The sequence below is a fragment of the Lupinus angustifolius genome, unplaced genomic scaffold (genome assembly GCF_001865875.1).
Source record: "Lupinus angustifolius cultivar Tanjil unplaced genomic scaffold, LupAngTanjil_v1.0 Scaffold_64_62, whole genome shotgun sequence".
Lineage (NCBI taxonomy): Eukaryota > Viridiplantae > Streptophyta > Magnoliopsida > Fabales > Fabaceae > Lupinus > Lupinus angustifolius.
In genome coordinates, this window is record NW_017723113.1 from 2,139 (window position 1) to 16,152 (window position 14,014).

General features: G+C 30.2%; 1 protein-coding gene across 3 annotated transcripts; it reads left to right on the plus strand.

Moving 5' to 3' along the window:
* Positions 1-209: 209 nt before the first annotated feature.
* On the plus strand, positions 210-9,843 carry LOC109339245 (zinc transporter 4, chloroplastic-like). Of its 3 annotated transcripts, none has more exons than XM_019576657.1 (4): positions 210-290; positions 404-510; positions 6,353-7,053; positions 9,219-9,843. In XM_019576657.1, exons 3-4 carry the CDS (start codon positions 6,367-6,369, stop codon positions 9,672-9,674), a joined length of 1,143 nt encoding a protein of 380 aa, XP_019432202.1. In that variant the 5' UTR covers positions 210-290; positions 404-510; positions 6,353-6,366; the 3' UTR covers positions 9,675-9,843. The 3 variants fall into 3 exon arrangements, with proteins under 3 accessions (XP_019432202.1, XP_019432203.1, XP_019432204.1); XM_019576658.1 differs by having other exon boundaries at positions 404-465; XM_019576659.1 differs by lacking the exons at positions 210-290; positions 404-510 and having other exon boundaries at positions 6,284-7,053.
* The last annotated feature ends 4,171 nt before the right edge of the window (positions 9,844-14,014 follow it).

Consider the following 14,014-nt stretch of genomic DNA (forward strand, 5'->3'; position numbering starts at 1 on the left):
CTTGACAAGGCCTGCGGCATCTAATTATTTATGGAGGGGCTTTATTAGAGTACAATAATTAATTAGATATCGTCACAATGTCGACACAGCAAGCATGCTCCAATGCAAAAGGTCGTACCTAATACCCAAATGAATATTCATATTCTTTGCGTGTTTATTTATCTATCTATAATTCTACATTCAATATTTATATATATATATATATAGTCATAAAACCTACACAAACATACGGCTTCTATTTTTACTTTGAGTCCTAAATACCAGCGATCAATATCCCATGTTTTTTTGAGGTTTGCTCTCTTGCTACAACTTCCTTTTTTTCGATATGATAGTGTGATACTTGTCTCTTTGTTATTCGATTATTAGTGTAGTTCCATGCCTTCGTTTATTCTTCTTTTTTCAGAATCTCTGGCTACTGCTACGCCTAGACCGTGTTATCAATTGGAGAAACTCGCCACTTTTCAGGTAATTACTTTATCCTCTAATGATTGAACTCTGAAGTGATTCCAAATGAGTATATTTGTGTTAATCTTCGAGTTGTTTTCTAGTTTTCCAACATCAGTAGTTATCTTATGCCATTTGAGAAAAGGGAAGAGGAGTAGAAAGTCTTAGAGTGAATACAGTTTGTTCCTTCAAAATTTCAGTATTTACCATTTTGCTACCCTCTAAACTTCTACTCAAATGTCACAAATGTGAAATAGTCCCTACTAAAATCAAAAATTATTAATTTGACTCATATTTAATATTTTGATATCATTTTAAGGTTGTTTTAATTTTAAGGACAGAAAAGTCTTATGAAAAAAAAATAACAACCAATTCGTCATAACTTCGTTATATTCTTCTTCTTAGGCTTTTTGAGATGTAAACTTCCAAATTGATAAGTAAGCAAAAGATAAAATAAGTTGAATAATAATAGAAGAAGTTGTTGACATGAGATATACCAATAACTATAAAGAGTATATATATGGACACTGTAAAAATATTTTATACTGTCACTATATTATCCGCTATTGATTTTTAGTCATCATTACTTTTAAATAAAAGTATTGCAAATGAATGGTGAAGGATGTACTGACTGTGTATAAATCTTTACACTGGCAGTGTATACATTTTATACTCCACCCTTTATTATATTTGTCCACACTTTAAATCCTATGGATTTCATCATAATTGAAGTTATAAAGTTTAGATGAGAAATTATTTTGAAAAACTAAACCCGCATGGAACCCGTAATTAAATACTAAAGTCTGAAGATGCTGGAATAAGGTTAAGAGTAATAAAATTCCATCATTTTTCTTGCATGCTCTAGAGTGTTATTTGTATATGTACCAAAAAAAAGAGTGTCATTAGTATAATCCAAACCTAACTATTTTTCTTACATTAAATACAATTACATCTATTTTTACTTTTAATCTTTTATTTCTAAATTTATCTAAAAATCAAAAGACAATATAAAATTTTCAAAATTTGATTGTCTAAATATCATTATACTATATTTGTACATATGTAGTGATAAAAAATAAAAAATAAGACTTTTTTGGTGATCAACAGGATTAGGAGACAAAAATGGGTAGGCGAGATAGATTGTCATGTAAAAGATGTATTAATTAGTAAAAATCAATACTTTGAGAACTGGATCAGCGATTCTATCAGTTCAATCGTTAATATGATTTAAAAATGACTATGATTTGTAGTCTTAACTGACTGAGAGGTTTGATTGCTTTAAACCAGAGAAATTTTGATTTACCATGTTGAACTGAAATAATCTGGAGAGTGGACCGGACGGTTCACTTAAAGTTAGAAAATGAAACATTACTTTAATATTTTTTATTCCAATTTTAAAAAATTGAGAAATATTACTTCAATATAATTATAATAATTATAATAATTATATATGATCTGATAATTTATCTATTGAAACATGTTAAATCTAATATAAAACTGATGTTAGAACAACCAAAATAATTTATCCCGTCCTTTAGGCCTAGATGTATGATAAGGAGAGATATAAGACAATAGATACTGATGGGATAAGAAATAGAGGTAGAAAAACAGAACTTAGAATATGATGTATGAAAAGAATTGTAAGAAGGAACATGTTTATTGTATAAGCAAATTTTTAAAATCATGTGACGATGCTTTTATTTTGGAAAACAAAATAAATTAAAACAATCAATAGAATGTGTGCGGTTGCATATCTTTTCAAAATATGGAAGTTGTCTACTAAATTATCAAGATTGGTTTTATGTATAACAACATTTTTGTAGGATGGAACACGGAAAACTTGTCAAGACTGATTTCTTGAGAGCAAAAGTTATATAGAGGATTGAGGCATATGATTATGTGGATATAACCAATAAAATTTTATATTTTAAATTACTGCTCCTTTCAATCCATATCATAAGATATTATCAAGTAGGTCTTGATGATCCTTTTTATAAGGCTTTTTGGAATTTCTACAAACATTTATTTTTGCCTTTATTTATCATTATTAAAGACTTTAACTCTTTTTTATCTTGCGTAAATCAATAGTTAGATATGTCACTAGTCTCTACACAACTGGTTATATTAAAAGTTTGTTGTCTTTAACATTATTGGCCATGATTCTACTATTAGTTGAAGGTAAAATTATAATATTATAGTTAGGGGTGGTAATAAGGGTCAGTCCGGTCTGGCTTGGTCCGCCTTTTGGCCCATCAAAATATGGGCTGGATAGGCCCGACCCTTATTGTTAAAAGGACTCAAAATGTCAGTCCGACCCATATTTGGCAAGGCTGACAGGCCGACGAGTTGACCTGTTTTTTTCTTTTTCAAACCACACATTAAAGCTTTTAGATAAAAATAAATAATCCACACTCCTCATAAATGTCTTTTAAGATAAAAAAATCACAATCAAAAGTGACAATTTCACAATAACCTACTGTCTTAGTCCAAAACTTTTAAATTCTAACTAACAAACCAACATAGTCTTAAACTTCTAGACTCATAGTTCACAATAAAGCTTCTAACTCCTAAATTTTAAAAAATGTATAAGAATCAAAACTATTACATTATAAATCTAATTACAATAAAGTATATATATTACTCAATTCAATTAGAATTCAACTACATTAAAAATATAAATTGAAACTTAGTCGAAGTCAATTAATTTTCCAAAAATAATCAAAATTAGTAGTTCTGTTTGAGTTTCCATTTTTTCATTTTAATTAGTTAAAGGTTTAAATTTAGTTCAAACACCCCTAATTGTCACTGAAACTCCACATTTATCTGATAACAAGTACAATAATTGGATAAGGGTGAAGATCATAGATAAGTAAAGAATGAGATATTAAATGTTCATTTTGCAAGGAGAAAGAAGAGTTAGAGGCTTATAGCATCCAAACATACGCTAAAATTGTACAAGTTTAATCTTAACTACAATGAGCAACATGATAGGCAAATGATGTTTAATCTTAATGTTGGTCCGACCCTCCATGACCCTTCTAAAACGGGTTAAATACGGGCTTTTGGGCTAAAACTCCAGCCCGACCTGCTAAAAATACCAATCCGAACTAATTTTGCCATCCCTAATTATAGTATTGTGTTAAAAGATGAATAATATAAACTAAATTTAATTATTTTATTGATCTATCTAATTTAGTTAATATTAACTTGTAATAAGTACTACATGAAATCAAATTAGAATTAATTGTGCCTGTTTGTATGTCTTACTCGTCTACTCATTAGATATAACTAGTCAATTATGTCTTTGTCATTGAAATTGTTGCAACGAGCGATTTATTATTCGTTTCCAATTGCTATTTTAAGGTGTGGTAGAGATAATTAATTGATTATGTGGTTAGCAAGTTGTTATGCAAGTAATTATATGTAAAAATATATTTATTTATAGGTAAAACTAGTAAATTTGTCTTCCAGGTTAATTTTAAATTTTAAATTGGTACGGTAACTTATTTTTGTTCCATTTTTTATAGAGGTAAAGCTAAGGAGGGAGGGAGAAAGAATAAGAAACTTGATATGTAATTTTCTTATTATGAAAGCTTGAATGATTCTCAATAGAGCAATATATTATGGAACGAATTATAGAAATAATAAGAAATTGACCAGAGTTGCCAGCTCCTTGTTATGAATTGGGAATTATAGAAAAAAACGATTTTCTCCCATAAATGTCATGAATGACTACAACCAACAACCTAAACTTGAAGGTTTTAAGATAGCTAGAATCCACCAAAATATTGATTGCTTAAGCAAGCTCAATTGATGTGGCTGATGACTTGATCTTCATCTATTAGAAACCTATTTGCAATTTCAATTCCTTGAATGAAGCGATTCATGCGATTAGAAGTAAGAATGTTCCAACAATCTGAATGTGTGATTTTCTTATTATGGAAGCTTGAAAGATCTCAATCGGTTGTGAAAACCGGACCGTATTAGACAGTCCAACTGGTTTGACAACTAACCGGACTTGAAAATGGTTTTGGTTAGTAGTTTTAACCGAATGAGAGTTTGACCACTTTGAATTGAGAATATTCTGGTCCAACTGTGTTAAACCCGGTTAAATTGGAATAATCCGGAAAGTAAACCGGATGATTTACTTCAAATTAAAAAAATGGAACATTACTCTAATATTTTATTTTACTCCGGTCCCAAAAAATATTAAGAGGTATTATTTCAATATAATTATACATAATTATTAGTTATATACCATTTTACATTTATATATAATTATATATTTGTTTATCAAAATTATTAAGTATATATTAAATCACCTGATTCGACTGGACGGTTTAACCGTTTAAATCGGTTAAACCTAATACAGGACCTCTTCCAGTTTGACATCTGACTCGGATTTCACAACATTGATCTCAATAGTATGGGTGAGTATGGACTAGATTGAAACAAGTTAAGACTTGTCCCTTACCCGACTCTAAATATTGGTCGAATCATTTTTTTGAACTCGATTCTAAACCTAATCCTAAATATCAATCGGATCAACTTTTAAATCTGAACCAACCCTAGACCCTATTAAATATAATGCATACTTATTTTAGATAAAGTTTCTTCTCAATATTATTTATTATTATGAATATCTAATTTGACATATAAAATGATGTATGCATATATATTATTAATCATATATATATGATAAAATATTACAGAATAAATAATACTTTCGAACAACAAGGTATGAGTATTGTGTACACATTTGAATATAGATACATACAAACATAATAAGTAAGTGATCATAGGACAGGTTAGGACAGATCATGTTTAGTCTCAACCCAACTATAAATATTGATTGAGTCTAATTTTTGAACATGAACTCGACATTAGACACGATGAGACCCGACCATATTCGGGTTCATCATGATCATGTTATACCGAGTAAGGTCGAGTCCTCCCTTACTTAATAGAATGCCTATTTAAAACAAAATAAGTTATATGATAAATTTAAAAATAAAAATAGTCGATCACCTATTTAATTTATAATAAAAAAACTTACATCAAAGGCTATTGCCTTATTGACGGGTGTTTGTTTCAATTTATTAAAAAAATATTTCTGGAAATGATGGTTTTGAATAATATATTGATGTGTTTGTTTTAAATTATATAAAAATATCTCTACGTATACAACGTTTGGAAGGCAAATATATTTTTATGTTTCAATCCTTCATTATTTCCATGGAATAGTTTGGGAATGTTTTGGATTCCTACTCCATTTAAGATTAGTGTAAGTAACTTAAAAGGCATTTTCTATATTAGATAAGTAATCAAATATCAATTTTTTGGTTCTATAGTTTTATTGGAGTATTATTTAGCGTAAATTTGTTGTTCTAGTTATATCACATAAACAAATGTTAATCTTGCTTTCACAACTATATAAGTATAGAAAAATATTTTTAGAATTGGGGTATTTTGATAATTATAATATCTATTTCTAAGAATATATATGATAAACAAACATGGTTTCAAGTTATTTATATGATTATCAAAAATATTTTTAATAAATATAAATGTTAACCAAATATATATTATTTTAGTAGATAATAGCATTCCTTCTGGTTAATCTATACCTAGGAAACAAACATAACCTATGTATTGATGTACATTTTTTGGGACTTAAGCAGTAGTATTGTTTAATCATCTTATATTTATGTTTTTATCTATATATATCATCAGAGTATCATTCTATTTATATTTATTACTTTTTTAAAGTCAATGAATAGAATAGAATGAATGATGATATAGAGAATTTGAAAATGTTTATTTTTTTTTCTCTTGATTAATATAAATCCTAGCCCTTTAAAATAATTCAAATTTATTTATTCTGTGCAAAAAACAATTGCTATTGCAGACTCCAAGGAAACCATGATAAACTCTAGTTGTGGAAGCTCCGAGTTAGATCTTTGCAGAGATGAGTCAATGGCATTCTTGCTCAAATTTGTGGCCATGGCGTCAATCCTAATTTCAGGGATATGTGGGATAGCGATACCACTCTTCGGAAAACACCGTCGATTCTTCAGCACCGACGGCAACCTCTTCGTCGCCGCCAAGGCCTTTGCGGCGGGTGTCATCCTCGCCACCGGGTTCGTTCACATGCTGAACGATTCTTATAAGGCACTGAAGGACCCATGTTTGGAATCATATTCATGGTCCAAGTTTCCTTTCACCGGTTTTTTCGCCATGGTTTCATCGTTGTTGACTCTGCTCGCTGACTTTATGGGAACTCAGTACTATGAGCGGAAACAGCGGATGAAAGGACATGATTTTGTAGTTAATGTTGATGTCAACGATGATGATTATGTTTCAATGGAATCAGATGGTGAAACGGGGGTTGTGGCGGTTGGTGGGAAAGGGAAGGTGTTTGGGGAAGAGGAAAGTGGTGGAATGCATATTGTGGGGATGCGTGCCCATGGTTCCCAACATGGGCACCAGCATGGCCATGACGATTGCGGTGGCGGACAAGTTAAGGAACACCATAGCCACGGCCATTCTCTCGCCGTTGGAGGTAGTGATGATGATGAAAGTAGTGTCCGGCATGTCATTGTTTCACAGGTAGGTATTCTTTCTTCTCATTGGAGTAATATATATTATTCAAAGTTAGTTTTAATGTTTTTTAATACAAGGTTTATTAGAAAAACTTTAGGTTCATACATCTTGAATTGAGATTTGAGAGTGTTATCATAATAACTCCTAACTTAAAACTCTAATATATATCATTTTATATTTATACTCGTCTACCTTTTTAGTTAGCTATAAAAAAAACAATTGAATATAATAGTATGTTATATGTGCATATATTATGTGTTGAAGGTTTATTATTATGTCATATTTGGGATTATCAAATAATAGATTTTTTTATTACTCTTGTATACTTGATAGTTTTCACATGTTACTAAAAAAAATACTTAGTTTATATTTATTTCTTTAATGATTGAGTTACGAAAAAAATTACCTTTAATTTGACTATAGAAATTGTCATTAATCAAGTACTCTTTTTACATTTTTATTTTCCTCTTAATTTTACATACATGAGTATGTCGTGATTTGTTTAGTGTACTTATGTGATCCAGACGGAAGGAGTAGATTGCTTAGAGTGTGTTTGGTTTCAAGAAATGTTTTCTATTTCTGTTTTCTATTTTTATTTTCAAAAAATAATTTTCATTTTCATGTTTTCATTTCCTCAAAATATGTTTGTTATTATCATTTTCATTCTCAAAATCATTTACTCTAAACTTCACAATCAATGTCATCTTTGCAATTAATTCAATTCTAAATTTTAATCACTAATATACTGAAGTCAATGATTCTACAAATTTTATGTTATCAATACATTGAACAACTTTAATCGCTGAAATTGGTCATTAGCTATCACAAAGACATGGGGAAAATCATAATCAACATTATACCGTTGTAGATACTCACCAAAAAGTTAAAGTTAAAATAAAATACTAAAATACAAGTGCTCTATTATTTAATTAAAGTTACAATAACATTAATGAGTGTCAATTTTCATCCCAAAATCATATATTATCATACCCATCATCGAATTATTTCTCCAATACCATATGAGAGGTAAAGAAAAATTGTTATGTTGAGAGATAAAGAAATAAATTCTACTATAAATGTATGTGGTGGTCTGAATGAGAGGTGTATTTCTCGATTGATTTGAGGTTTTGTTGATTAGTAGATAGAATAATTGGAAAAAATATATATTCCATCATTTTGCCAATTTTGATATTTATGGTTATACGCATAATTTAAAAATTATTAAATGATGTAAAAAATCTATACAATTTGTCTAAATAATCACATTTAATGCACATAAAAAATTAGATTAAAAAAGAAATGAACAAACATGTTGTTAAAATATAAGTAATAAATAATGGTATAATCGGAAAGTAAAATATAAATGTCTATTGATTTCAAAAATATCAAAACATTTGGAGTAAAATTGAAAAGTTAAAACATAAAAAGATATTAAACTGATTGAAGCAACAAAAGTTTTAAAATTTTCAATTAAATATCATTTCCTCATTATTGGAAATGACATTTTTTCATTTTCAAAATTTCTGAAAATGAAACTAATGTTTTCAGAAAAATGAAATGAAAACAGCAGTAAAAACATGTTTTCATCATCATTTTCTGTTTTTATTATGACCAAAGCAAACACGCCCTTAATTTTCTTTATTCTCGAATAACTCACGTTATCACCTCCTTTGGTTACTTTTCATCTTTTGGTATATATGGTTACTTTTCGTTGATCTATTCTCGGGTCTCTCCATATTTATTTTAAACAATGCATTCTCTTGCTTGGTCTCAAAGCAAACTTGTTAAATATTATTGTCTAGCATCTTTTCTTGTTTTCTTAAAAAAATTCGATGGACTAGCAAATCGAAGAGACCTGCCAACTTTATAGCCAAAACTAAAAAGGTGTTTTGAAAACGAATCTTTACCCAAAACTAAGAAGCTGTTGAAATAGACCTATAATAGAAAAGTAGGTATTTCCTTTTCCATCTTCTTTATTAACTCCAAAATTTCTTAAGATTTTAAAATAGTTTTCTATCCATGTTATTTTAGCATTAATTTATAATTTTATAGTGAGAGATAGTTAATGAAGTAGTATTATTGGACAAATAATAGAAAAAGAGGAGTAAAAACTACGCATTAATAATACATAAGTAATTATATAAATCCTGACATTGAACTAAAATATGCAGGTATTAGAACTTGGAATTGTATCACATTCAGTGATAATTGGATTATCTCTAGGAGTTTCACAAAGCCCTTGTACCATAAGACCCTTAATTGCCGCATTATCCTTCCACCAATTCTTTGAAGGATTTGCACTTGGTGGCTGCATCTCTCAAGCTCAATTCAAGACCTCATCATCAACAATAATGGCTTGTTTTTTTGCAGTAACAACACCACTAGGTGTTGGCATTGGTACAAGCATTGCTTCAGTTTTTAACCCTTATAGTCCAATAGCACTTATCACTGAAGGAATTCTAGATTCTTTTTCAGCTGGGATTTTAATGTACATGGCTTTAGTGGATTTAATTGCAGCTGATTTTCATAGCAAGACAATGCGTTGCAACTTAAGGCTTCAAATTACTTCTTACTGTTTGCTTTTCCTTGGGGCTGGATTGATGTCTTCTCTTGCAATCTGGGCGTGACCTTTGCCATTGTTGTAATATTCTTGTATCTCCATGTGTTAAAGTGTGTAATACCGTGTGATAATTATTCATGTAAATTAATGAGTTTTTTATGTGAACTTGATTTGAATAAGTTATTTTAATATGATATAACATGATCTTATAGCCTAATATAAGATGTTAAATCTTGGGCAATTCTTCATTTTGAGTCTTTTATTTTTATTTTTAACTTTAACCGGTCATATAGAATTACCAAAGTTTAGTCAAAGGATTAAAGTCATGTGCATTATTATATAAAGTTTTGAATATGAAATATGTAAATATATATATATATTGCCAAATATGAGAAAGTATGTTCCATTTGTTATACATATATTTGTATATCAAATGTAAAAAATATTATCATTTTCTTATTATATATATATATATATTTGTATTTTTATATTATATATATATATATATATATATATATATGCATATGTATTGTTTCTTTATATTGTATGTATTGTTCTATTTGTATATTATTATTTATTATGATAAATACATTTTTATATTTGTATACAAGTTATATACTATTTATTTTGTATGAAATGTATAAAATTTTATATTTTTTAGTTTTATTTAGAATGACCCACAAACTCATCCTACCTATATTTAAGACAAATATAATATGATATTTCATATCTTATTTAAAAACAAGACTTTGCATAAGTGGAAATAGGATGGTCAATACTACTCATATATAAGGTATATGGTACAAAAATCAAGAGCTTCTTTAACAACATATCACTCGACAATACAACCCTCTGGTCTTGATTAGTTCTTCACATACCCTTTTAATGTCTTCATATAACACTCAAATGGGTACATCCATCTCATATAGGAAGGGTCACATAGTTGTGTCTCTCGAACAAGATGAATGCTTAGATGAACCATTATGTCAAAAAAGAAGGTGTGAAATACATTTCAAGCTCACACAAAGTCAAAATAATTTGTCTTTGCAATGCAAGTAATTTCTCAGGGTCAATCACTTTGCTACAAATTGCCTTGAAGAAGAAGCATAACCTAGTTATGGTTCCTCGAACTTTTTTAGGTAGAACTGACCTTATTCCGATAGGCAAGAAATGCTCCATAAGTACATGACAATCATGAGACTTAAGACATTTTAACTTGAGATCTTTCATTGATACAAGGTTCTGAATGTTGGAAGAGTACCCTTCTGGAACTTTAACACCATGAATAAATTTATAAAATTCTATTTTCTCCTTCATCGATAAAGTATAAGCTACTGGAGGTAGAAATATACGTTTTCATTTCATTGTCGGCCAAATTTCTTTCTAATTCCCATACTAACCAAGTCCAACCTTGCATTCAAGTCATCTTATGTCTTACTAGGGACATTGAGTAAGGTACCAAGGAGACTTTCAAACACATTTTGTTCAATATGCATAACATCGAGGAAATGTCTTACATATAATGAACTTCAATATGACAATTCAAAGAAGATTGACCTTTTCTTCCAGCCATTTGTGATAATTTCTTTTGCAAAAGGTTTACCAAAGTTAGCATTCAAACCCTTTAGCTTTTGAAATAATAGGTCACTTGTCAACAACAAAGGAACACGACCTTCTTCATTCTTTCCATCAAATGCTTTTCTCCATCGCTGATAGTGATAATCTGAAGGCAAAAATCTACGATGGCCAAGGAAGACATTTTTCTTATAGTGTTCCAACCTCATTGAATGAGTATTGTCTTCACATACAGGACATGCAAAATATCCTTTTGTACTATATCCAGACAGATTACCATATGCTGATTGTGCCGAACAACAAAGCCCTCAAGTTGAAGTTTTCTTCCCTATACACATCATATACATTTATGCATGTCTCCCACATTTGCTTCAAGTCTTCAATTAATGGAGCCAAATATATGTCTATGTCATTGCCGGTTGTTTAGGTCCAGAAATTAACATAGATAACATCACTTATTTGCACTTCATGCATAGAGAAGGAGTAGGTTGTATATCATCAACATCACTGACCATGTACTGTGGGAGCAACTTTGAATACTATGTGAATTAATTCCATCCGCTTGACAATGCAAGGCGTAGATTTCTTGATTCTTGACCAAAACTAGGATAGTCGTGATCAATTTTTCTCCATTGAGGAGAATCTGTAGGATGCAGAAGCTCCCTTCTTTAATCTTTTCTTCATCATGCCATGTCAACTTCTTTGCATCTTTGGCATTTCTAAACATACGCTTGAATCTTGCTTTGATGGGAAAATACCATACAACCTTTTTGGGAATTGAGTCTTCCTTCTTATATCGTGATGCATTATATTTAGGACAAAACTTTAATGAAACATACTCATTAAAAAATAAGATGCAATCATTTTCACAAGCATGTATCCTAGTGTAGTTCATGTCTATGGAGCGTAACATTTGTTTTGCATCATAGGTTCGAGAAGGGAGCACATTATCTTTTGGCAACATATCCTTCAGAAGTGCAAGCAAGTCGGTGAAACTCTATCGGTCCATCCATTAACAAATTTTGACTTATACAACCTTGACACTGTTGCCAATCTTGTGAATTTCGTACAACCATCATATTATGGTTTCTCAACATCACTTATCAACATCTGAAACATCTCAGGACAATCCAGAAGATCCTTTTCGACAACGTTTGCCATTTCCTCGAAACGATCGTCTTCATATGCATTTGTGTAGTTGTCTTTCATATGCATCTCATCATCACAATCCATAACGTCTCTCGTCTCACCATGTCTTGTCCAACATGTGTAACTTTGATCAATACCATGACACACTAAATGACCTTTTAACTCATTTGGAGTAATTCAGTTTGAGTAACAACATCTTAAGCAATGACATATAATTCTAATAGGGTTTTCAGTATTCTCAATTGCAAACCTAGCAAATGATTTCACTCCTTCTTCATACTCCTTCGTCAAACGATTGACACTCATCCATTTTTCGATCCATTTACTATTAACAACAAAATATAATGTAAGCATAAATCCCTAAAGCTTGGAGTTAAGCTCACCAAACAAAGCAAATGAATTATTATGTTCGGAACCCTAACTCATAATGTAAGCTAAATGAGTCGGAAACCCCAACTCAATACAAGCTTCAATGAGTGAAATCACTTTCACGCATTTATAAGGAAATTCTTTATAACTCAATACAAGCTAAATATAAAGGCAAACAACTACAAGAAAAACTCACTTTCAATTCCGTGTTGAATGCGTGAATGAGTGAATGATTTTCGAAATAGGTGTTGAATGATTTTCGAAATCGGTGTTGAATGATTTTCGTGTTGAATGAGTGAATGATTTTGAGGTTGAATGATTTTCGGGGTCGATTTTGAGAGTAAATGAGTGTTGGAATTGCTGATGAATGTATGAGAATGCGGGAACATTTTAATTTTTTAGGGTCTGATAGTATCTTCAACAACGCATAATTATGAAGTCGTTGTAAATGATACCTAATCAACAGCGCAACCTAAAGGCAACGCTATGGAATAACTCTTCATTCAAATATGAAGGTAAGCGTTCCACAACACAATCTTAAGGAAATGTTGTGGAAGATATAATAATTTTTTTACTAATTCATATCGACATTGCATAATAACAAAATGAATACATAAACAGAACATAATAACAAAATGAATGCATACAAAAATACCAAATGACAACTATATCAACACAACTGAATTTCAACTGAATTTATATATTGAACATTAATTACACTGTTTACATAAACATATATTACATAGACCAAATCATATACATTACATTGAACATTAATTGAATTCCCTAAGCTACAATCTGTGCAAAACTAAAGTAAGTACAAACTTTGATCATTGTTCTCTACTCTGGTTGACTTGGTCATTTGTATATGATTTGCCAACAAACTTGATTTCATTAGTTGGCCACTGCTGAATGATCTCCTTCATGAATTTCTTAACGTAATAGCCGCAATCTACCTCGTTTGTTTGGCAAGGGGTTTACAATTAAAATGAAGTAAACATATAAGCATAACATTAGTTGGCCATTACACATATAATTATTGGAGATGATTTGTGCCAATACCTGTATACGAGTCCACTTGATTTTGTTGGGATTTGGTAACTTGTTTCTACCACGATTATTCAATTTGTAAACTTTCACCACACTAAACAATAGAAAATGTACTTAATTAATAAACAACTAGGAAAGTGAAAGTGTAACTAAAAGTTTAAATGAGTAGTCTACTTACTTAGAAAACATCTCTTTCATAGTGGCGTAGTTGTTCATATCACCACGTGCCAATGAGTCAAAGTAGTATATTTCTTCATTGACCCG

Excerpts from the sequence above, each read along its gene's own strand:
- LOC109339245 (XM_019576657.1), top strand. The coding sequence starts at position 6,367 with ATGATAAACTCTAGTTGTGGAAGCTCCGAGTTAGATCTTTGCAGAGAT. Across the intron at positions 7,054-9,218 it reads GGCATGTCATTGTTTCACAG|GTATTAGAACTTGGAATTGT; the intron begins GTAGGTATTCTT and ends TAAAATATGCAG.